This window comes from Sphaeramia orbicularis, chromosome 21 (genome assembly GCF_902148855.1).
Source record: "Sphaeramia orbicularis chromosome 21, fSphaOr1.1, whole genome shotgun sequence".
Taxonomy (NCBI): domain Eukaryota; kingdom Metazoa; phylum Chordata; class Actinopteri; order Kurtiformes; family Apogonidae; genus Sphaeramia; species Sphaeramia orbicularis.
Window position 1 is genome coordinate 57,488,572 of NC_043977.1, and position 21,926 is coordinate 57,510,497.

At 40.7% G+C, this 21,926-nt stretch overlaps 1 protein-coding gene across 1 annotated transcript in view; it reads left to right on the forward strand.

Moving 5' to 3' along the window:
- The window catches only part of col18a1a (collagen type XVIII alpha 1 chain a), a 118,839-nt gene that overhangs the window by 68,038 nt on the left and 28,875 nt on the right, over positions 1-21,926 (forward strand). Inside the window, 21 exon segments of the mRNA XM_030124698.1 lie at positions 3,158-3,361; positions 4,174-4,200; positions 4,350-4,412; positions 4,581-4,658; positions 4,744-4,794; positions 4,904-5,035; positions 5,124-5,186; positions 5,336-5,380; positions 9,897-10,028; positions 10,128-10,199; positions 11,313-11,339; positions 13,122-13,220; positions 14,655-14,690; positions 14,808-14,894; positions 15,780-15,812; positions 16,015-16,050; positions 16,444-16,503; positions 17,675-17,752; positions 19,183-19,218; positions 19,300-19,353; positions 20,861-20,932. Of these exon segments, the coding sequence (XP_029980558.1) occupies positions 3,158-3,361; positions 4,174-4,200; positions 4,350-4,412; positions 4,581-4,658; positions 4,744-4,794; positions 4,904-5,035; positions 5,124-5,186; positions 5,336-5,380; positions 9,897-10,028; positions 10,128-10,199; positions 11,313-11,339; positions 13,122-13,220; positions 14,655-14,690; positions 14,808-14,894; positions 15,780-15,812; positions 16,015-16,050; positions 16,444-16,503; positions 17,675-17,752; positions 19,183-19,218; positions 19,300-19,353; positions 20,861-20,932 (1,485 nt within the window).

Here is a 21,926-nt window from a genome sequence, read left to right on the forward strand (position 1 = left end):
AGTCTGTGTTTGTCCTCTAGGCTTCAGTCTGTGTTTGTCCTTTAGGCTTCAGTCTGTGTTTGTCCTCTAGGCCTCAGTCTGTGTTTGTCCTCTAGGCTTCAGTCTGTGTTTGTCCTCTAGGCTTCAGTCTCTGTGTCTCCTCTAGGCTTCAGTCTGTGTTTGTCCTCTAGGCTTCAGTCTCTGTGTCTCCTCTAGGCTTCAGTCTGTGTTTGTCCTCTAGGCTTCAGTCTGTGTTTGTCCTCTAGACTTCAGTCTGTGTTTGTCCTTCAGGCTTCAGTCTGTGTTTGTCCTTTAGGCTTCAGTCTGTGTTTGTCCTCTAGACTTCAGTCTGTGTTTGTCCTTTAGGCTTCAGTCTGTGTTTGTCCTTTAGGCTTCAGTCTGTGTTTGTCCTCTAGGCTTCAGTCTCTGTGTCTCCTCTAGGCTTCAGTCTGTGTTTGTCCTCTAGGCTTCAGTCTCTGTGTCTCCTCTAGGCTTCAGTCTGTGTTTGTCCTCTAGGCTTCAGTCTGTGTTTGTCCTTCATGCTTCAGTCTGTGTTTGTCCTTCATGCTTCAGTCTGTGTTTGTCCTTCATACTTCAGTCTGTGTTTGTCCTCTAGGCTTCAGTCTGTGTTTGTCCTTCAGGCTTCAGTCTGTGTTTGTCCTCTAGGCTTCAGTCTGTGTTTGTCCTTCAGGCTTCAGTCTGTGTTTGCCCTCTAGGCTTCAGTCTGTGTTTGTCCTTCAGGCTTCAGTCTGTGTTTGCCCTCTAGGCTTCAGTCTGTGTTTGTCCTTCAGGCTTCAGTCTGTGTTTGTCCTCTAGGCTTCAGTCTGTGTTTGTCCTTCAGGCTTCAGTCTGTGTGTGTCCTTCAGGCTTCAGTCTGTGTTTGTCCTCTAGGCTTCAGTCTGTGTTTGTCCTTCAGGCTTCAGTCTGTGTTTGTCCTTTAGGCTTCAGTCTGTGTTTGTCCTTCAGGCTTCAGTCTGTGTTTGTCCTTTAGGCTTCAGTCTGTGTTTGTCCTCTAGGCTTCAGTCTGTGTTTGTCCTTCAGTCTTCAGTCTGTGTTTGTCCTCTAGGCTTCAGTCTGTGTTTGTCCTCTAGGCTTCAGTCTGTGTTTGTCCTCTAGACTTCAGTCTGTGTTTGTCCTTTAGGCTTCAGTCTGTGTTTGTCCTCTAGGCTTCAGTCTGTGTTTGTCCTTTAGGCTTCAGTCTGTGTTTGTCCTCTAGGCCTCAGTCTGTGTTTGTCCTCTAGGCTTCAGTCTGTGTTTGTCCTCTAGGCTTCAGTCTCTGTGTCTCCTCTAGGCTTCAGTCTGTGTTTGTCCTCTAGGCTTCAGTCTCTGTGTCTCCTCTAGGCTTCAGTCTGTGTTTGTCCTCTAGGCTTCAGTCTGTGTTTGTCCTCTAGGCTTCAGTCTGTGTTTGTCCTTCAGGCTTCAGTCTGTGTTTGTCCTTTAGGCTTCAGTCTGTGTTTGTCCTCTAGACTTCAGTCTGTGTTTGTCCTTTAGGCTTCAGTCTGTGTTTGTCCTTTAGGCTTCAGTCTGTGTTTGTCCTCTAGGCTTCAGTCTCTGTGTCTCCTCTAGGCTTCAGTCTGTGTTTGTCCTCTAGGCTTCAGTCTCTGTGTCTCCTCTAGGCTTCAGTCTGTGTTTGTCCTCTAGGCTTCAGTCTGTGTTTGTCCTTCATGCTTCAGTCTGTGTTTGTCCTTCATGCTTCAGTCTGTGTTTGTCCTTCATACTTCAGTCTGTGTTTGTCCTCTAGGCTTCAGTCTGTGTTTGTCCTTCAGGCTTCAGTCTGTGTTTGTCCTCTAGGCTTCAGTCTGTGTTTGTCCTTCAGGCTTCAGTCTGTGTTTGCCCTCTAGGCTTCAGTCTGTGTGTGTCCTTCAGGCTTCAGTCTGTGTTTGTCCTCTAGGCTTCAGTCTGTGTTTGTCCTTCAGGCTTCAGTCTGTGTTTGTCCTCTAGGCTTCAGTCTGTGTTTGTCCTTCAGGCTTCAGTCTGTGTGTGTCCTTCAGGCTTCAGTCTGTGTTTGTCCTTCATGCTTCAGTCTGTGTTTGTCCTTCAGGCTTCAGTCTGTGTTTGTCCTCTAGGCTTCAGTCTGTGTTTGTCCTTCAGGCTTCAGTCTGTGTGTGTCCTTCAGGCTTCAGTCTGTGTTTGTCCTCTAGGCTTCAGTCTGTGTTTGTCCTTCAGGCTTCAGTCTGTGTTTGTCCTTCAGGCTTCAGTCTGTGTTTGTCCTTCAGGCTTCAGTCTGTGTTTGTCCTCTAGGCTTCAGTCTGTGTTTGTCCTTCAGGCTTCAGTCTGTGTGTGTCCTTCAGGCTTCAGTCTGTGTTTGTCCTTCAGGCTTCAGTCTGTGTTTGTCCTCTAGGCTTCAGTCTGTGTTTGTCCTTCAGGCTTCAGTCTGTGTTTGTCCTTCATGCTTCAGTCTGTGTTTGTCCTTCAGGCTTCAGTCTGTGTTTGTCCTTCAGGCTTCAGTCTGTGTTTGTCCTCTAGGCTTCAGTCTGTGTTTGTCCTTCAGGCTTCAGTCTGTGTGTGTCCTTCAGGCTTCAGTCTGTGTTTGTCCTCTAGGCTTCAGTCTGTGTTTGTCCTTCAGGCTTCAGTCTGTGTTTGTCCTTTAGGCTTCAGTCTGTGTTTGTCCTCTAGACTTCAGTCTGTGTTTGTCCTTTAGGCTTCAGTCTGTGTTTGTCCTTTAGGCTTCAGTCTGTGTTTGTCCTCTAGGCTTCAGTCTCTGTGTCTCCTCTAGGCTTCAGTCTGTGTTTGTCCTCTAGGCTTCAGTCTCTGTGTCTCCTCTAGGCTTCAGTCTGTGTTTGTCCTCTAGGCTTCAGTCTGTGTTTGTCCTTCATGCTTCAGTCTGTGTTTGTCCTTCAGGCTTCAGTCTGTGTTTGTCCTTCATGCTTCAGTCTGTGTTTGTCCTTCATACTTCAGTCTGTGTTTGTCCTCTAGGCTTCAGTCTGTGTTTGTCCTTCAGGCTTCAGTCTGTGTTTGTCCTCTAGGCTTCAGTCTGTGTTTGTCCTTCAGGCTTCAGTCTGTGTTTGTCCTTCAGGCTTCAGTCTGTGTGTGTCCTTCAGGCTTCAGTCTGTGTTTGTCCTCTAGGCTTCAGTCTGTGTTTGTCCTTCAGGCTTCAGTCTGTGTTTGTCCTTCAGGCTTCAGTGTTTGTCCTTTTTGTCTCTGCTTCGTCTCACAGCTTCTTCCTGTTTCTCTCCAGGGCAGTGCCGGCTTTGGATACCAAGGGAAGAAGGGAGAGCCTGGTCCTCCTGGTCCCCCTGGTCCTGCTGGTCCTCCAGGACCCCCAGCTGAGTTTTCAGTCAGTAGTGACGGCTCTGTGGTTTCAGCCCCTGGAGCTCGAGGGCCTCCTGGACCACCAGGCCCCCCAGGCCCCCAGGGACCATCAGGAGATGATGGAGAACCGGTTAGTGCTAATATGTTCTTGACTTTATTGACTTTATTATCAGGATATTTCTATGTTATGCATTTATTTATTTATGAATTTATTTATTTTTATGACGCAGTTCCAATTGTATCGAGTTAATCCAGTGGTTCCCAACCTTTTTTGGTTCGTGACCCCAGTTAAGCATCACAAATTTCTGGCGACCCCAGACATTCAAAACGGAGACACTTTTTTTTTTGCTAAAATGATTTGATCATGTAATAGTTTGCTATACTATGTTGCAAATACATATTAATTTTAGAGGACATTTAGTCTATATAATGTCTGTTATTGTGGACAGAGGCAGTAAATCCAGGTGTAGATTACTGCACAAAGGGAGAATTGGATTTTCCTTGGTCAGGATCTGTCCAGTCAGCCCAGCTGGGATTTACAAGGAGGACAATTAATACTGAACAAACAAGAACTGAAACTATGAATTATGAAAGAGCTGCAGCATCTGAAACTGACCATAATGAACATTTGACAGATAAACAGAACCACAGTGCTGCAGTTTCAGACTCAGAGTTTGTTTTTTATGGATTGGGATTGTCTCTGTCAACTCAACATTTATTTTTTATGAGTAAGTTTTTAAAATTTTTATCAATTAATAGAAATTTCAGGCGACCATAAGGTTGGAAAACACTGAGTTAATCATTCACACACAACAAACTTAACACTTTTGCTTTCTGTTGAGAATCCAGAACAAAAGAAAAGAAAGTCCATTGTACGTCTGAACTGTCCACAGCCCCCTCAGATAACTTCTGTTCTAACTGGTGTGTCTGTCACCTCTGCAGGGGGATCCTGGTGAGGATGGAAAAACTGTAAGTGCTCGTTTTCTTTGCTGTTTGATAGAAAGAACACATGAGTGACTTGAATGTGTGACTGTCAGGTTATGGAGCATGAACCCCTTCAGTACTGACCCTCAGGACTAGACACAGGTAAAGCTAATATCAGTGTTTGTTGGTCACAGGGTCCTGAGGGACCTCCAGGCTTCCCAGGAACCCCAGGAGACTCTGGACCCAAAGGAGAAAAGGTCAGATGTCTACTGACACCAGCTGTGTTTACATGAACCGAATATTGTGTTTTTACCTTTTCACAGAAAATGGTGGTTAATAAAAATGAATGTTTGGTTGGTTTTTAATACTGGAACATGTATGAATTCAATAAGTCTGCTTTGGCTTAATGAGTCTTGTGTTCATAGGGAGACCGTGGAGAGGGTCAACCTGGTCCCAGAGGACCCCCAGGACCTCCTGGACCTCCAGGACCAGGATTCAGATCTGTGAGTCCCATACTGTCACACACTGATAAAACCATCTGTAGAAACACAACATGTGCCACTGGTTTCATGAGTGAATGTGTTTCAGACCTTTGTGGACATGGAGGGCTCCGGGTTCCCAGACCTGGACTCTATCCGGGTGAGCAGAGATCATATTTGGTTCCTCTCATCAGTACAGACTATAAACCATGTGCTGAAGTCAGTTTACTGTACATGTGTTACATGTAAATATGTTTATATTTTTGCAGGGTCTACGTGGACCACCTGGTCCTCCTGGTCCCCCTGGTCTTCCTGGTCCTCCTGGTCTTTCCACAGCAGGCACAGTATTGAGTTCTGGGGCCTTTGGACCACCAGGAAAAGACGGTTCACCTGGTCAGCCTGTAAGTGTGGGCGTGTCTATGAGCTGTCAGTCTAACCTGATCATGAACAGATCTGTATCTGAACCTAATCTGATCTGTGGGCCTCCAGGGTCTGCCTGGGTTACCCGGTACTGACGGTCTCCCAGGGGCTCCTGGTCCGAGGGGAGAGAAGGTAACGACCTGTGGAAACGATTCCCTTCTAAAGAGTAATGATTCATCTGAATAACACCCACAGAGCTGTAGTATCCAGTAGAACACATGGGTCTGTGTATGTGGGCTTTGGTGGTCAAGTTTAAACACATGTTGGGTTTTTTTATTCAGGGGGATTCAGGTGAGCTGGGCCTTCCAGGAGCAGTTGGAGCTAAGGTGAGAATTCATGGCATTTATTTATTTATTTATTTATTTTACACTTCTTTTTTATTAGTCATTTTACCTTTTTTTTTACACAAAATAAAGACAAAACTAAAACTAAAACAAACAACAGTCGGCAATAAGTACTTGTTACTATTCAAAAGCAAAATTATCACTTGGCACAATCGTGCAGCGTCAGTTAAGCGATGCAAATGAAGTCTGAGCAACAGTTCTGCTTCGTGACAAGCCCCACAGAGCTCCACATGAGAAGCTGGAAGAAATGGAATGCTCTTTTTAAAGACAATTAATGTGGGGCATTTATTTTAACAGAAAATAAAGGTTTTCTTTTTTAAAAGGACTATCATCTACTAGATATAAACCTCAAAAAAAGCTGCAGTAATGACATCCACTACAGATGATGTGGACCAGTGTTAGTGAACCCTTGTCCTCCGAAGAAAAAAAAAAAAAACTTTTGGATTAAATCAGCAGGAGCAACAAGTCAGATGTTTTATTTCACTGCTGTAATTGGTTCATATCTTCCACTATGTCGACATGTGTGTGATTATCACCAGTGTGTTAAAACAGTAATCTATTACACACAGCAGGGCAAATCACACTGAACTAACAGGTCAGAACCAGCAAAGGGAGCTTCAAGGGCTGCAAATTCTTTCTTTTTTTTTTAATTCTCTTTTTATTGAAAGAATTTAGATTTTTTTTCACACATTGAAAAAACAAATACACAAACTATACACATCCAGAGAGTGGGTGTAAAAAAACAAAACAAAAGAATTTACAGCAGCTCATCATGATCCTGGCATACAGGATCTGAAAGTAAAGAATCAATGTATACAGAAAGATAAAAAGTAAAAGTAAAGTAAATAAAAGTAAAAAGTAAAAAAGTAAAGAAAAAGTAAAAGTAAAGTAAGTAAAATAAAAAGTAATATAAAAAAGTAAAGTAAAAGTAAAAAGTAAAGTATAAAAGTAAAGTAAAAGTGAAGTAAAGTAAAAGTAAAATGTAAAAAAGCAAAGTAAAATAAACTTTATTGTCTCCTGGGGTAAATTCATCTTGGGCACAGTGCTACATGTCATTGCTTCACAGACAAGATTAAAAAAACCTCATCACATGGACACATTCTAACAAAGACCGTTAGTCTGGCATATAAAACACACATGACAGTCACAACACAGAACATATAAAGATAAATAAAAACATAAAAACATATTTCCTTCAGAGGACTTTGGGTTCATATTTATGCATTCACATCTCAAAGGCTTTATATCTCTCACCCATCCCCCCAATGCTGCACAAAAAAGTCCATCTTCAAATTTACAGTAAAGGTTATTTTTTCCATCGTATAAATTCAAGGGGCTGCAGACTGTTATCAGAACAGATGTGTATGATGACAGTGTATGGGTCAGTATAAATGTGTGTGATGACCATATATGGGTCAGTATAAATGTGTATGATGACAGTGTATGGGTCAGTATAAATGTGTGTGATGACCATATATGGGTCAGTATAAATGTGTGTGATGACCATATATGGGTCAGTATAAATGTGTGTGATGACCATATATGGGTCAGTATAAATGTGTATGATGACCATATATGGGTCAGTATAAATGTGTATGATGACAGTGTATGGGTCAGTATAAATGTGTGTGATGACCATATATGGGTCAGTATAAATGTGTATGATGACAGTGTATGGGTCAGTATAAATGTGTGTGATGACCATATATGGGTCAGTATAAATGTGTGTGATGACCATATATGGGTCAGTATAAATGTGTATGATGACCATATATGGGTCAGTATAAATGTGTATGATGACAGTGTATGGGTCAGTATAAATGTGTGTGATGACCATATATGGGTCAGTATAAATGTGTATGATGACAGTGTATGGGTCAGTATAAATGTGTATGATGACCATATATGGGTCAGTATAAATGTGTATGATGACAGTGTATGGGTCAGTATAAATGTGTGTGATGACCATATATGGGTCAGTATAAATGTGTATGATGACAGTGTATGGGTCAGTATAAATGTGTGTGATGACCATATATGGGTCAGTATAAATGTGTATGATGACCGTATATGGGTCAGTATAAATGTGTATGATGACAGTGTATGGGTCAGTATAAATGTGTATGATGACCATATATGGGTCAGTATAAATGTGTATGATGACAGTGTATGGGTCAGTATAAATGTGTGTGATGACCATATATGGGTCAGTATAAATGTGTATGATGACAGTGTATGGGTCAGTATAAATGTGTGTGATGACCATATATGGGTCAGTATAAATGTGTATGATGACCGTATATGGGTCAGTATAAATGTGTATGATGACAGTGTATGGGTCAGTATAAATGTGTATGATGACTGTATATGGGTCAGTATAAATGTGTATGATGACCGTATATGGGTCAGTATAAATGTGTGTGATGACAGTGTATGGGTCAGTATAAATGTGTGTGATGACCGTATATGGGTCAGTATAAATGTGTATGATGACCGTATATGGGTCAGTATAAATGTGTATGATGACCGTATATGGGTCAGTATAAATGTGTATGATGACCGTATATGGGTCAGTATAAATGTGTATGATGACCATATATGGGTCAGTATAAATGTGTGTGATGACCATATATGGGTCAGTATAAATGTGTATGATGACCGTATATGGGTCAGTATAAATGTGTGTGATGACCATATATGGGTCAGTATAAATGTGTGTGATGACCGTATATGGGTCAGTATAAATGTGTGTGATGACCGTATATTGGTCAGTATAAATGTGTGTGATGACCGTATATGGGTCAGTATAAATGTGTGTGATGACCATATATGGGTCAGTATAAATGTGTGTGATGACCGTATATGGGTCAGTATAAATGTGTATGATGACCATATATGGGTCAGTATAAATGTGTATAATGACCGTATATGGGTCAGTATAAATGTGTGTGATGACCGTATATGGGTCAGTATAAATGTGTATGATGACCATAAATGGGTCAGTATAAATGTGTGTGATGACCGTATATTGGTCAGTATAAATGTGTGTGATGACCATATATGGGTCAGTATAAATGTGTGTGATGACCGTATATGGGTCAGTATAAATGTGTGTGATGACCATAAATGGGTCAGTATAAATGTGTGTGATGACCATATATGGGTCAGTATAAATGTGTGTGATGACCATATATGGGTCAGTATAAATGTGTGTGATGACCGTATATGGGTCAGTATAAATGTGTGTGATGACCGTATATGGGTCAGTATAAATGTGTGTGATGACCGTATATGGGTCAGTATAAATGTGTGTGATGACCGTATATGGGTCAGTATAAATGTGTGTGATGACCATATATGGGTCAGTATAAATGTGTGTGATGACCGTATATGGGTCAGTATAAATGTGTGTGATGACCATATATGGGTCAGTATAAATGTGTGTGATGATCGTATATGGGTCAGTATAAATGTGTGTGATGACCGTATATGGGTCAGTATAAATGTGTGTGATGACCGTATATGGGTCAGTATAAATGTGTGTGATGACCATAAATGGGTCAGTATAAATGTGTATGATGACCATATATGGGTCAGTATAAATGTGTGTGATGACCGTATATGGGTCAGTATAAATGTGTGTGATGACCATATATGGGTCAGTATAAATGTGTGTGATGACCGTATATGGGTCAGTATAAATGTGTGTGATGATCGTATATGGGTCAGTATAAATGTGTGTGATGACCGTATATGGGTCAGTATAAATGTGTGTGATGACCGTATATGGGTCAGTATAAATGTGTGTGATGACCGTATATGGGTCAGTATAAATGTGTGTGATGATCGTATATGGGTCAGTATAAATGTGTGTGATGACCGTATATGGGTCAGTATAAATGTGTATGATGACCGTATATGGGTCAGTATAAATGTGTATGATGACCATAAATGGGTCAGTATAAATGTGTGTGATGACCATATATGGGTCAGTATAAATGTGTGTGATGACCGTATATGGGTCAGTATAAATGTGTGTGATGACCGTATATGGGTCAGTATAAATGTGTGTGATGACCGTATATGGGTCAGTATAAATGTGTGTGATGACCATATATGGGTCAGTATAAATGTGTGTGATGACCGTATATGGGTCAGTATAAATGTGTGTGATGACCGTATATGGGTCGTATATGGTGTCCCGTATGGTATAAATGTGTGAGATGATCGTATATGGGTCAGTATAAATGTGTGTGATGACCGTATATGGGTCAGTATAAATGTGTGTGATGACCGTATATGGGTCAGTATAAATGTGTGTGATGACCGTATATGGGTCAGTATAAATGTGTGTGATGATCGTATATGGGTCAGTATAAATGTGTGTGACCTGCAGTTCCATCACAGTCCAGTCTTGGATTCACTGGGTGTTCAGTTCATCTGTCTTTGAATTTGTTTTAGTTTTCCTTTTTAAATCCTGTTTTTATTAAATCTACAGGGAGCTCAAGGAGACCCTGGTTTGCCAGGACCCCCAGGAGAGTCTGGACTGGCTGGTCTGCCTGGACCAATGGGACCGGTTGGACCTCCTGGTCCTCCTGGTCCTCCTGGACCCAGTTATCGGGTTGGATTTGTAAGTCTAATTTTTTTAGAAGACTAAAATGTGCTGGTGTTGTTCATATGTGTTTTTTCCAGCGGTTGAGTGTTGGACGTGTTCTCTGATGTTTTCTAGGACGACATGGAGGGTTCAGGTGCGGCGGTGCAGAGTGGACTGCCTGGTGTGAGAGGACCAGAAGGAAGACAGGTTCGAACTGTGTACTGAAGGAACAAAAACTACACAAACCTCTGATCAGCTGTGAAGACATTTGAATATGAGATATAACAAGTGTAGTTCATTTATTCTGAATCAGTTGATGAGTTTCTGAACTTTGTTTAATCCCAGTTGAACCAGACCTGCTCTCCTGTTAGATAGGGCTGGGTAAAAAAATCAGTTTAATCATTCTTAGATCGATTTCATTTTAATTTTGCGTAATCGATTAACAGTGGATGAGATCGATTTTTCAGAGCAGGACCGGGAGTACGTGGAAGCGCAGCCGGCTCCGTCTTGCAAACCCCTGATGACTTCAGCACGGAAAAGACACGGAGGAAGGGTGGGGAAAACCCCTCTGCTGGAGGTCCTCCAGGCCTCCACTCAAACTGGAACCCACAGTGTGAAGGAACTGGCCGCCTGGAGGGTCTCCGAGGCGAGTCGCAGAAGCCGGTCGTTCTTGGAACATTAACTTGGATGAATAGTAAAGCAACAATGTCCGACCGCTACACTACCCCCACCCCCAATCACAGAGCGCACACACCCCCCCCACTCTGACCAACTATCACGCAGTGATAGAAGTGATAGAAGCCTCCAGCCATAAAACAGAATAAAGATGACAAAGAAGTCCGTTCTGAGCCACTGTAGAAGCATGGACATGTTTCTTATTTCAGAGCAGATTCAGCTCCTTCTGCTGAAGTGTCAGATTTATTTCCTTTCTAATATCAATATTGATCCCAGTATTGATGTGTTTCATGACTGCAGTACTCAAATACTCAGGTTGCAACTCTTATTATTTATTATCTAATTATACTCTGATATCACTAAATTAATCTGAATCAATCAGTTAATACTGAATCAAATCAATATTATATTGAATCGAATTGAATCGTGATTAATCGATTCAGAACCTTATGAATCGAAATCGAATCGATTATGGAAATTGGCCATGATACCCAGCCCTACTGTTAGACCAGGTTTTACTGGTGCATTGACCCGTTTGGATCCACAGGTTCTAGATCCATCTGACACAGAATGGATCCTAGTGGAACTGTTGAAGCTGCACTGAAACATTTGAAGTAACATGTTCATGTGTTTGTGTGTTTTCAGGGTCCTCCTGGATTCCCTGGCCTCCCTGTAAGTAACTGTGGAACTGTTGGAACATTCTGACATGAAAACACACATGTAGGCTGTGAATCTGAGACCGCCCACAGCGGTTTGAACCAGTGTTGAGCCTCTAACACACAGGTGTCAAACTCCGGTCCTCGCGGGCCGGTATCCTGCATGTTTTAGATACTTCCCTCTTCCATCACACCTGGAAGCCATTACATCATTATCAAGCTTCTGCAATGCATGATGATGAGCTGATCATGAACTGACCCAGGTGTGATGGAAGAGGGAAACATCTAAAACATGCAGGACACCGGCCCTCGAGGACCGGAGTCTGACCGCCCTGTGCTGACGTCTGTTGAACAGTCCGTTTAGTCTCAGCTTTGGTTCCTGCTGTTTGTTCCTCTTCTGTCCCTCTGCCTTTGTAACTTTCCAGAGTGTATAAAATAAGTTTCAGTTTTACTGAGTCCCAGAGAATAGGATACTGTCTAAACCAGGGTTCTCAATCTCCTGTTCTTTCAGGTTCCACATTCAGGCTACGTTTAAACGGCAACGCTACGATCCAATTCCGCAAAGATTTCTCCTTTGCATTTTAAAATCATTCCGCGTTAAGACGAAGCCGCTATGATAACGATCTGCGTTAACACGAGTCCGCGAGGACGGCTGAATACGCTGTAGTGGCCATGCCAGACCAGTAGCTGGCGATGTAGAGCTGTAGTGAAACAGTGGCGGTAAAACACGCGCCTGCGCACAAACGATTTCCGGTTTAGACAGCCTTTAAATGAGAAGAAGAAGAATAGGCGGACAAGACTATTTACAAACAACAATGGCGAGTGGTAGAACGAAGACGCAGGACTTCTTTGTCTGGACAGACGAGCTGAGCACAGTTAGCAGCACGTATGTTGTTCTGAAACCGGCCATTGTTGTTGTGGTTGTTCCTTCTTTTTCTGCAGCTTTATTGTGTCATAGAGGCTGGCAAACCAGCTCGGAAGCGCATTACCGCCACCAACTGGCCTGGAGTGGGTTAACTGGCGGTTCTTGGCTGCGCGCGCATGCGGTGACGTCATATTTTACCCCGGAACGCTCCGACTCGCGTTAACACGGAGCTGAAATGCGGAGCGTATCGATAACGCTCCACCCTGGACCCTGGTATCAAAAGTTTCCGGATTCAGGCACTCTAGGCACCGTTTCCATGTTAACAGAAGGCTAATCCGCCATGAAATCTTCCCGGAGTCGACTGAATCCGACGCCGTGTAAACGGCCCCTCAGTCTGATCTGATCTGCAGTGGACCCAACCAGTCAGATAAGAACAGAAGAACTCAGAAATAATGACAATTGACAATGTTTGTCCTTGTTTTAGCGCAAAAACTCCCATTAAATTATGAAAATACTTACTTTTATAAACTATCCAAACAAAAAAGATGTGAATAACCTGAAAAAAACAGAAATTTCTTCAGAAAAATCAGTGCAATTTTACCAATCTTCTGCGTCCACTTCTCATTTGTCCATCAGATCAGATCTACAAAGACACTGAACACTGAGGAACAGGCAGTGTTTGAGAATGTTTCATGTTAATGTTCCTAACCCTAAATAAATGGACTCTTGGGCAGCAGTGAGTCCGTCTAAACTTGTGGAAGTGCCAAACAGTGCATATCCCATTCTGACGGTCCTTCAGTGAACACCAGTTTGTTCTGTTTTCAAACTCAGTCTTCTGCTTTGAATCCAGGGTTTACTCTGCTCTGTATTTGACAGTAGTTTCTCAGCATTTCATCCTGTTTGTCCTCCATAATGTGACATTGTCGTCTGCAGGGTAAACCTGGTCTACCTGGTATACCAGGTCAGAAGGGCTCTGAGGGTCCAGTAGGCAGAGATGGTCAGCCTGGACTGGATGGATTCCCTGGACCTCAGGTAACAGCAGGTGGTCATCCACTGCACTGAGGATTTAACCTCCTCAGACCCAGGACATGTCAGCACAGTACCAGCTTTTGTTCTTTTGTATTCAATCAGTGTCTACATTGGAAACATCATGATGCAACAGTTTTTTCAGATGCAATTTTTAAAATTTGTATGGACTGTCGTTTGTGGTGGACAGTTTTCTTTTCTTCTTTGTATAAAGTTGTGAAACTCTTGTCCATGAATGTGGACAGAAAACCCACAGCTGGGTCTGAGGAGGGTAAACCTAAAGCAGTCAGAGTAGTTCACAAGTCTACTGTCTTCTCAGACCACTTGTATTACAATATGCTGAAAGGTAATTATGGAATTTGTTTGTCTGCATAGTTTAATTACACTGTAAAAAAAAAAAAAAAAACCAACTGTAAAAAAAACTGTAATATTCCGGCAGCTGGGGTGCTGAATAAATACTGTTCAATAATGGAAAACCATCTCATAAAAATACGATAATTTTCCATAATTAAAATACAGTTTTTTGCCCTAACTTCACATGAGATTTTGCATATTTTTTGACTTTTTAATGTTTAATAAAGAATATTTACATGTATTAAAACAATCAACTTACCTATAAATATATATATAAATAATTTTCAGTGAGACTCAGTTGTCCAGTCCACTGATAAAAACTGTATTTGGACAGTTTATCAGTGCTTATACATGTTATACATTCACAAAAATACATTTAATCAACATTTTTGTTGTGAAACCTCCTGTAATTACACAAGATATTTGTCAATTAACAAACAAGTCTGGTTCAACTGACAGAACAAATACTTCTGTTACTGTTAACTGTCAGTAATTTTACCTTGTTTTATTTATTTATTTTTTTGACAGTATTAAACTTTAAATTAACAGTTTAATCTCATAAATAGAAAAGAAATATTTGTGAAATTATGATACATTTGCAAATGTATTTTAACTGTACTTTTCTGTGAAAAAAGAAAAATTTCTTTTAAAAAAAACGGACATTTTTTGGTTATTCACAGTTACAGTGTTGTCATGTTATTTTACATTTGACATGTAAAATCACAGTCTGTTTTTGTCACTTCATTGATATTTTTCTGTATCTTAAAAATACAGGAAAAATCTGTAAAATAAACAGTGAAAATTCTGTTAAATTACAGATTTTTTTTTTTACAGTGTAGGAATGGAAGGAAGGTTTTTTTTAGGGGCTTTTTTACTTTCTGCATCATAGAGTTGTGTGAAGCCTTTTGTTTCAGTATATTTTGTGTTTTTGTGAAGCCTTTTGTTTCAGTATATTTTGTGTTTTTGTGAAGCCTTTTGTTTCAGTATATTTTGTGTTTTTGTGAAGCCTTTTGTTTCAGTATATTTTGTGTTTTTGTGAAGCCTTTTGTTTCAGTATATTTTGTGTTTTGTGCTGTGATCCAACAGGGACCAAAGGGTGACAGAGGAGACAGAGGAGAACGGGTCAGTACAACTCCACTGTTCTCATCATGGTCTTATCGAAGTCGTCCTCACTCTGTCTGAAGCATCTGGATGGATTAGAACACATCTGTCTAATATGTGTCTGTGTTGTGGTTTTAGGGTGAACCAGGTAGAGATGGAACTGGACTTCCAGGCCCACCAGGCCCACCTGGACCTCCAGGACAAGTTATTTACCAGACAGGAAACGTAAGCATCAGAGCACACAACATGTCCAACAGTGAAACCAGTGATATACTGCGTTTCCACTACATGGAACCAGTTCGACTCCACTCTGGTACCAGGTCCTATTCCAGACCGTTTCCACTCTGGTACCAGGTCCTATTCCAGACCGTTTCCACTCTGGTACCAGGTCCTGTTCCAGACCGTTTCCACTCTGGTACCAGGTCCTATTCCAGAACGTTTCCACTCTGGTACCAGGTCCTGTTCCAGACCGTTTCCACTCTGGTACCAGGTCCTATTCCAGACCGTTTCCACTCTGGTACCAGGTCCTGTTCCAGACCGTTTCCACTCTGGTACCAGGTCCTGTTCCAGACCGTTTCCACTACAGCCTTTACAGTACCTGGTCGTCATAGTGATGCGGTGCGTTACTTCTATGTCGTCTGCTCAGAGTTGCTGATAAACTCGCTCGTTGCCTGTTGTCTCATCAGACTCCTGCTGAATGTTTGCGTCTGAACCTCCTGGACAAACCATGGTGTAGTTTTACAGACTGTCATCATGTGGATTCACCTACTGACAGATTTACTGTCAACTACTGCATCTGTTTTTAATAAAAGGGCGGGGCACACAGACGACTCTGACCAATCAGTGGTCTGCAGTGTTTACACAGTGTCACCTTTAGTATCTGGTCCCCAGTCCTGGAACCTCAGCGGAGGTGAGACCAAAAAAGTAGTACCAGGTACCAGATTCCAGGTCCTTTTTCATAATGGAAACACAAAAAAGGCAGAGTCGAGTCGAGTCGAGTCGAGCCAATACCACGTAGTGGAAACATGTCAGTAGTGAAGGAGCACAGACAGAGCCCTGAACATCTGCACTGCCCTCACTGTTCTGCTGGTTGTCTTTGTGTTCATACAGTTTGATGGAGTTCTTGGAAGTGCTGGGCCTCAGGTATGTTTTCACAGCTGGTCATAGTCACACCAGGACGATTCTGTGCAAATGCACCTAAAGTCAGATACCAATTTAATAAATGATGAACATTATTAGTGAATGTGCTCCTGGGGATAATAAAGTTCATTTGTATCTGTGTTATTAAACATGACCTCCTCCTTTACCCAACGCTAACCCTCTGTTTCTGTGTTTTCCTCCACAGGGGGACGCTGGTTTGCCTGGTCAAGCTGGATTCCCTGTGAGTGTTTCAGTTACAGCACTGTATAAATCTAATCCATTATTATTATTATTATTATTATTATTATTATTATTATTATGTAGCCAGGTTACGCTAACAGGTAACAGGCTGAGTGTTCAGAGTAGGTCACCTGACCTGACCCATGTGAGTGACAGAATCCTGTGGTGGTTTTCTAGAGTTAACACCACAGATGGACAGTGAGCGTCATTAAAAGTCCACACAGCAGACGCTGGTATCACTGAAAGCGGAAATGCCTTTAATTATGCAAAACTTTAACCACTGGCATCCTTTAAATGAGTGACTTTTATAAAAATGACAGATTTCATGAGTCCAGGCCTTTAAATGTTTGCCTGAAACAAAAGACTTTATTAGTTCTTGTCCATTTCCCTTCAGGGCCCAATGGGACCAAAAGGGGACAGAGGGGACCCAGGCCTCCCAGGGTTTGGAATAAAGGTAACAAACACTGACCCTCTTTACATCAGAACGATAGTTTCCTCTTTGTTTTTTGTGCATTTGTTTTTTTTTTTTTTTTTTTTTTAACCCATCCAGTAAGGCCCTTACTAAGCACCAAGTGTGCGTTTTTGGCACACTTGCAGAATAATGTCAAAAAATTTTTCATACAGTTTCTTTTTAATTCTTTTACACTTTTTTCTATTTCTTCAACTTGAGCTGTAAATAAAAATACCAAATACTCAACAACTGTCACATTTTTAACCCTTTAAAAGCTGTGTTTGTAATGGAAACAAACCATTTCTTTGGATGCAAAAAACACACACAAAAAAACTTTTTCAATGTACTACATAAAAAGTGGATCACATGTTTGATTTTTTCATCCTGGCATATGTCAATGATTAACTCCAACATTGGTTCATTTACATTATTATTTTTGGTGCTAGGTCAAATGTTCAAAAATACAAGCATCTGTCACCAAGTGTGCGTAAAATGCACACCTATAAATCCAACTATTAAATATTATATATTGATTTATTTTTCTGCTGTAATTTGATTTTATTTTTGTAAATCAAGGTCAGCCCTAATCATACAGATCAACTAATCATTCATTTTAGATTTTTTTTTAACCCTTTAAACGATCTCTTTTAATCATGATGTAGCTACATTTTATGATGTAAAAAACACAAAATATGTTTTTTTTTTAAAAAATACTGCATAAAAATTGGATTACATAATATTTGCTTTTTGCAGCCTGGTATATGTCAATGATTAACAGCAACATTAACAATGTTAATAAATTAATTTAGCCCCTCCCCTCTCAAATGAAGCCCAGATATCAGTAAAAGCAGGATTTATGCCTTAAAGGCTTTGGATCAAAAACAGTGGTTCTAATGTTAGAAATAGTGCGTTTTATGCACACTTGGCAGACAGATGTTAGTCTGGTCATTTTCTTTTGTTTACAATGTGCACATTTTAGTTGGTGGACAGAATTTTAAAGATCATGTAAAAATGAACAGCTTTTGAATTCGAACCTTATTTAAACTGTGAAAAATAATATGAAGTTTTTAAAACGAAGTGCAAAGTGTGCGAAAAAAGCACACCTGGATACTGGAGGGTTAAAGATGTCTTATCATTAGGACAGTCCAATGTGGTTGTTTTTCTTTGTTTTTAGGGAGACAAAGGTGAGCCAGGTTTAGTGGTTGGACCTGATGGGAATTTTCTGCGTCTGGAGGGTCTGTCAGGTCCTAAGGTGAGTGGTAGACTTCAGACCACCTGAGCTGAAGCTTCTCATATGTGGGGGTGTGGTCTCATGTTGATGACATTGGTCTGCTCATATGTGGGGGTGTGGTCTGCTGTTGATGACACTGGTCTGTTCATATGTGGGGGGTGTGGTCTTCTGTTGATGACACTGGTCTGTTCATATGTGGGGGTGTGGTCTGCTGTTGATGACACTGGTCTGTTCATATGTGGGGGTGTGGTCTGCTGTTGATGACACTGGTCTGTTCATATGTGGGGGTGTGGTCTCATGTTGATGACACTGGTCTGTTCATATGTGGGGGTGTGGTCTGCTGTTGATGACACTGGTCTGTTCATATGTGGGGGTGTGGTCTTCTGTTGATGACACTGGTCTGTTCATATGTGGGGGTGTGGTCTTCTGTTGATGACACTGGTCTGTTCATATGTGGGGGGTGTGGTCTTCTGTTGATGACACTGGTCTGTTCATATGTGGGGGTGTGGTCTTCTGTTGATGACATTGGTCTGCTCATATGTGGGGGTGTGGTCTGCTGTTGATGACACTGGTCTGTTCATATGTGGGGGGTGTGGTCTTCTGTTGATGACACTGGTCTGTTCATATGTGGGGGTGTGGTCTTCTGTTGATGACACTGGTCTGTTCATATGTGGGGGTGTGGTCTTCTGTTGATGACATTGGTCTGCTCATATGTGGGGGTGTGGTCTGCTGTTGATGACACTGGTCTGTTCATATGTGGGGGTGTGGTCTCATGTTGATGACACTGGTCTGTTCATATGTGGGGGTGTGGTCTTCTGTTGATGACACTGGTCTGTTCATATGTGGGGGTGTGGTCTTCTGTTGATGACACTGGTCTGTTCATATGTGGGGTGTGGTCTTCTGTTGATGACACTGGTCTGTTCATATGTGGGGGTGTGGTCTTCTGTTGATGACATTGGTCTGCTCATATGTGGGGGTGTGGTCTGCTGTTGATGACACTGGTCTGTTCATATGTGGGGGTGTGGTCTGCTGTTGATGACACTGGTCTGTTCATATGTGGGGGTGTGGTCTTCTGTTGATGACACTGGTCTGTTCATATGTGGGGGTGTGGTCTTCTGTTGATGACACTGGTCTGTTCATATGTGGGGGTGTGGTCTTCTGTTGATGACACTGGTCTGTTCATATGTGGGGGTGTGGTCTTCTGTTGATGACATTGGTCTGCTCATATGTGGGGGTGTGGTCTGCTGTTGATGACACTGGTCTGTTCATATGTGGGGGTGTGGTCTCATGTTGATGACACTGGTCTGTTCATATGTGGGGTGTGGTCTTCTGTTGATGACACTGGTCTGTTCATATGTGGGGGTGTGGTCTTCTGTTGATGACACTGGTCTGTTCATATGTGGGGGTGTGGTCTTCTGTTGATGACACTGGTCTGCTTTGACACACTGTAGGGGGACAGAGGCCAACCTGGACCTGTCGGACCTCCTGTAAGTGTTTCCTCAGTCTTACAACAGTCCAGTATCTGATCTGTTACGGTCACCTGACACATTCTATTATTATTTTTGTAGGGCACATATGGACCTCCTGGATTAAAGGGTGAAATTGGAATGCCTGGAAGACCGGTAAGTCCTTTTAGATTGGGGGTGTCAAACTCATTTTAGTTCAGTTTCACGTCCAGCCTAATATAGGACTGTCAAACATGCATCCTGGGGCCAAATGTGTCCCACCAAAGGTTCCAGTCCCACCCCTGGGATGAATTTCCAAAGTGTATAAATTCCACAGTCCAGGCTGTGGAACTCATGTTAGTGTGGGTTCCACATCCAGACCAATCTGATCTACAGTCCAATAATAACAGCAGAAGAACCCACACAGAAGAACCACTGCAGATTTACTACTGGGTTTGATGGAAAAATAATATTACATTATGTCTATAAATAATGACGACTTAATTGTTTTTCTTTGTTTTAGTGCAAAAAATAACTTTAGATTATCAAAATAATTCCATTTCCAAACTCTCCTGTACCAATAAAATGTGACTAACCTGAAATGTCTGTATTAAATTCAGTCCAGTTTGAACTCTTTTCTTCCTGTTCCTCAGTGTTTAGTGTCTTTGGAGATCTGATCCAGAATGCACATGGACTAATGAGAAGTGGAGGAAGAAGACTGGGAAAATTGCACTGATTTTTTTTAAAAGAAATTTCATGTTGTTTCAGGTTATTCACATCTTTTTTGTTTGGATAGTTTATAAAAGTAGTATTTTCATAATTTAATGGCAGTTTTTTTTGTTCTGAAACAGAAAAAAATTTGCAGTTGTCATTATTTATCAGTTATTCTGTTCTTATTTCACTGGTCCAGCCCACTGCAGATCAAATCAGGCTGAATGTGGAACCTGAAAGAAAATGAGTTTGAGAGCCCTGGTCTAATATGATCTGAAGTGGGCCAGACCAGTAAAATAAAATAAATAATAAGATAAGAACTGATAAACTCCAATGTTTTCTCTGTTTTTGAGTGAAAAAAGTCAAATTCCATAATGAAAATGTTTACATCTACGAACTGTACTTGAACATAACATGAACAGATAGGAACAACCTGAAAGTTCTTAAGAAAAATCAGTGCAATTTTAACAATATTACACCTTAGTTTATCATTTATACATGTGCATCACAACTTACAGATCACAGTGGATCTACAAATACACCAAACATTTAAGAACAGGCAGAATATTGGTCCAATTCCACAGATTTCTCTTTAGAAATTTCAGGTTATTCACATGTTTTATAAAAGGCTAGTCTGTAAATGGAAACATTTGTGTAATTTTACTTTTGTTTTTACACTAAAACAAAGAGAAAAATGTACAGTTTTCATTATTTATAGGTTATTATGATAGTGTTTTACTGGTCTGACCCACTCCAGACTGAATTGACCTAAAATGATTCTAACATCCCTGAGTGTTAATGTCTTCAGTGTAATTTGTGCATTTCACACATTCATCCCAGGGCCGGATCGGACCCTTTGGTGGGCCAGTTTTGGCCCCCGGGCCGCATGTTTGACACCTGTGTGTTAGATGAAGCACTAGTTTCTGAGTGTGATGTGGAAGCTGCTGTTCACCTGCTGATGTTCTGGGTTCAGGGTCGTCCTGGTGTGAATGGATACAAGGGGAGAAAGGAGAACCGGGGTCTGGAGCTGGTTTTTGGATATCCTGTAAGTATGACTGGGGTGACCGACAATTCATAGAATCTCTTATCACACTGTAAAAAAAAAAACCCTGCAAAAAAACAGTAATATTCTGGCAGCTGGGCCGCCAAAAAAATATTGTAAAATAACGGAAAATAACCTTCTCATAAAAATACAGTAATTTTCCATAATTAAAATACAGTTTTTTGCCCTAACTTTACATGAGATTTTGCTTTTTTTTTTTTTTTTTTTTTTTTTTTTTTTTTTTTTTTTTTTTACTTTTTAATGTTTAATAAAGAATATTTACATGTATTAAAACAATCCAATTACCTATGAATATATATATAAATAATTTTCACTGAGACTCAGTTGTCCAATCCACTGATAAAAACTGTATTTGGACAGTTTATCAGTGCTTATACATGTTATACATTCACAAAAATACATTTATTCAACATTTTGGTTGTGAAACCTCCTGTAATTACACAAGATATTTGTCAATTAACAAATAAGTCTGGTTCAACTGACAGAACTAATACTTCTGTTACCGTTAAGTGTCAGTAATTTTATCTGGTTTTATTTTTTTTTTTTACAGTTTTAAACTTTGCAAATGTATTTTGACTGTATTTTTCTGTGAAAAAAGAAAAATTTCTTTTAAAAAACGGAAATTTTTTGGTTATTGACAGTTACAGTTACAGTACAGTGTTCTTTTACATTTGACATGTAAAATCACAGTCTGTTTTTGTAATTTCATTGATATTTTCCCGTATCTTAAAAATACAGGAAAAATCTGTAAAATAAACAGTGAAAATTCTGTTAAATTACAGATTTTTTTTTACAGTGTATGGAGGACTGATCCTGCCGTATTGAAAAATATATATAGAAATGTAAAAATGGCTTGATAAGTTCATTTCCGTACCATTATTTATCTATTTTGTCCTTATTTATAGTTTCCTTATTTTATTTTTATCCCTGCATTTATTTCTGTGTTGTTTTCCATTTACATTTTCTTCAGTATTCC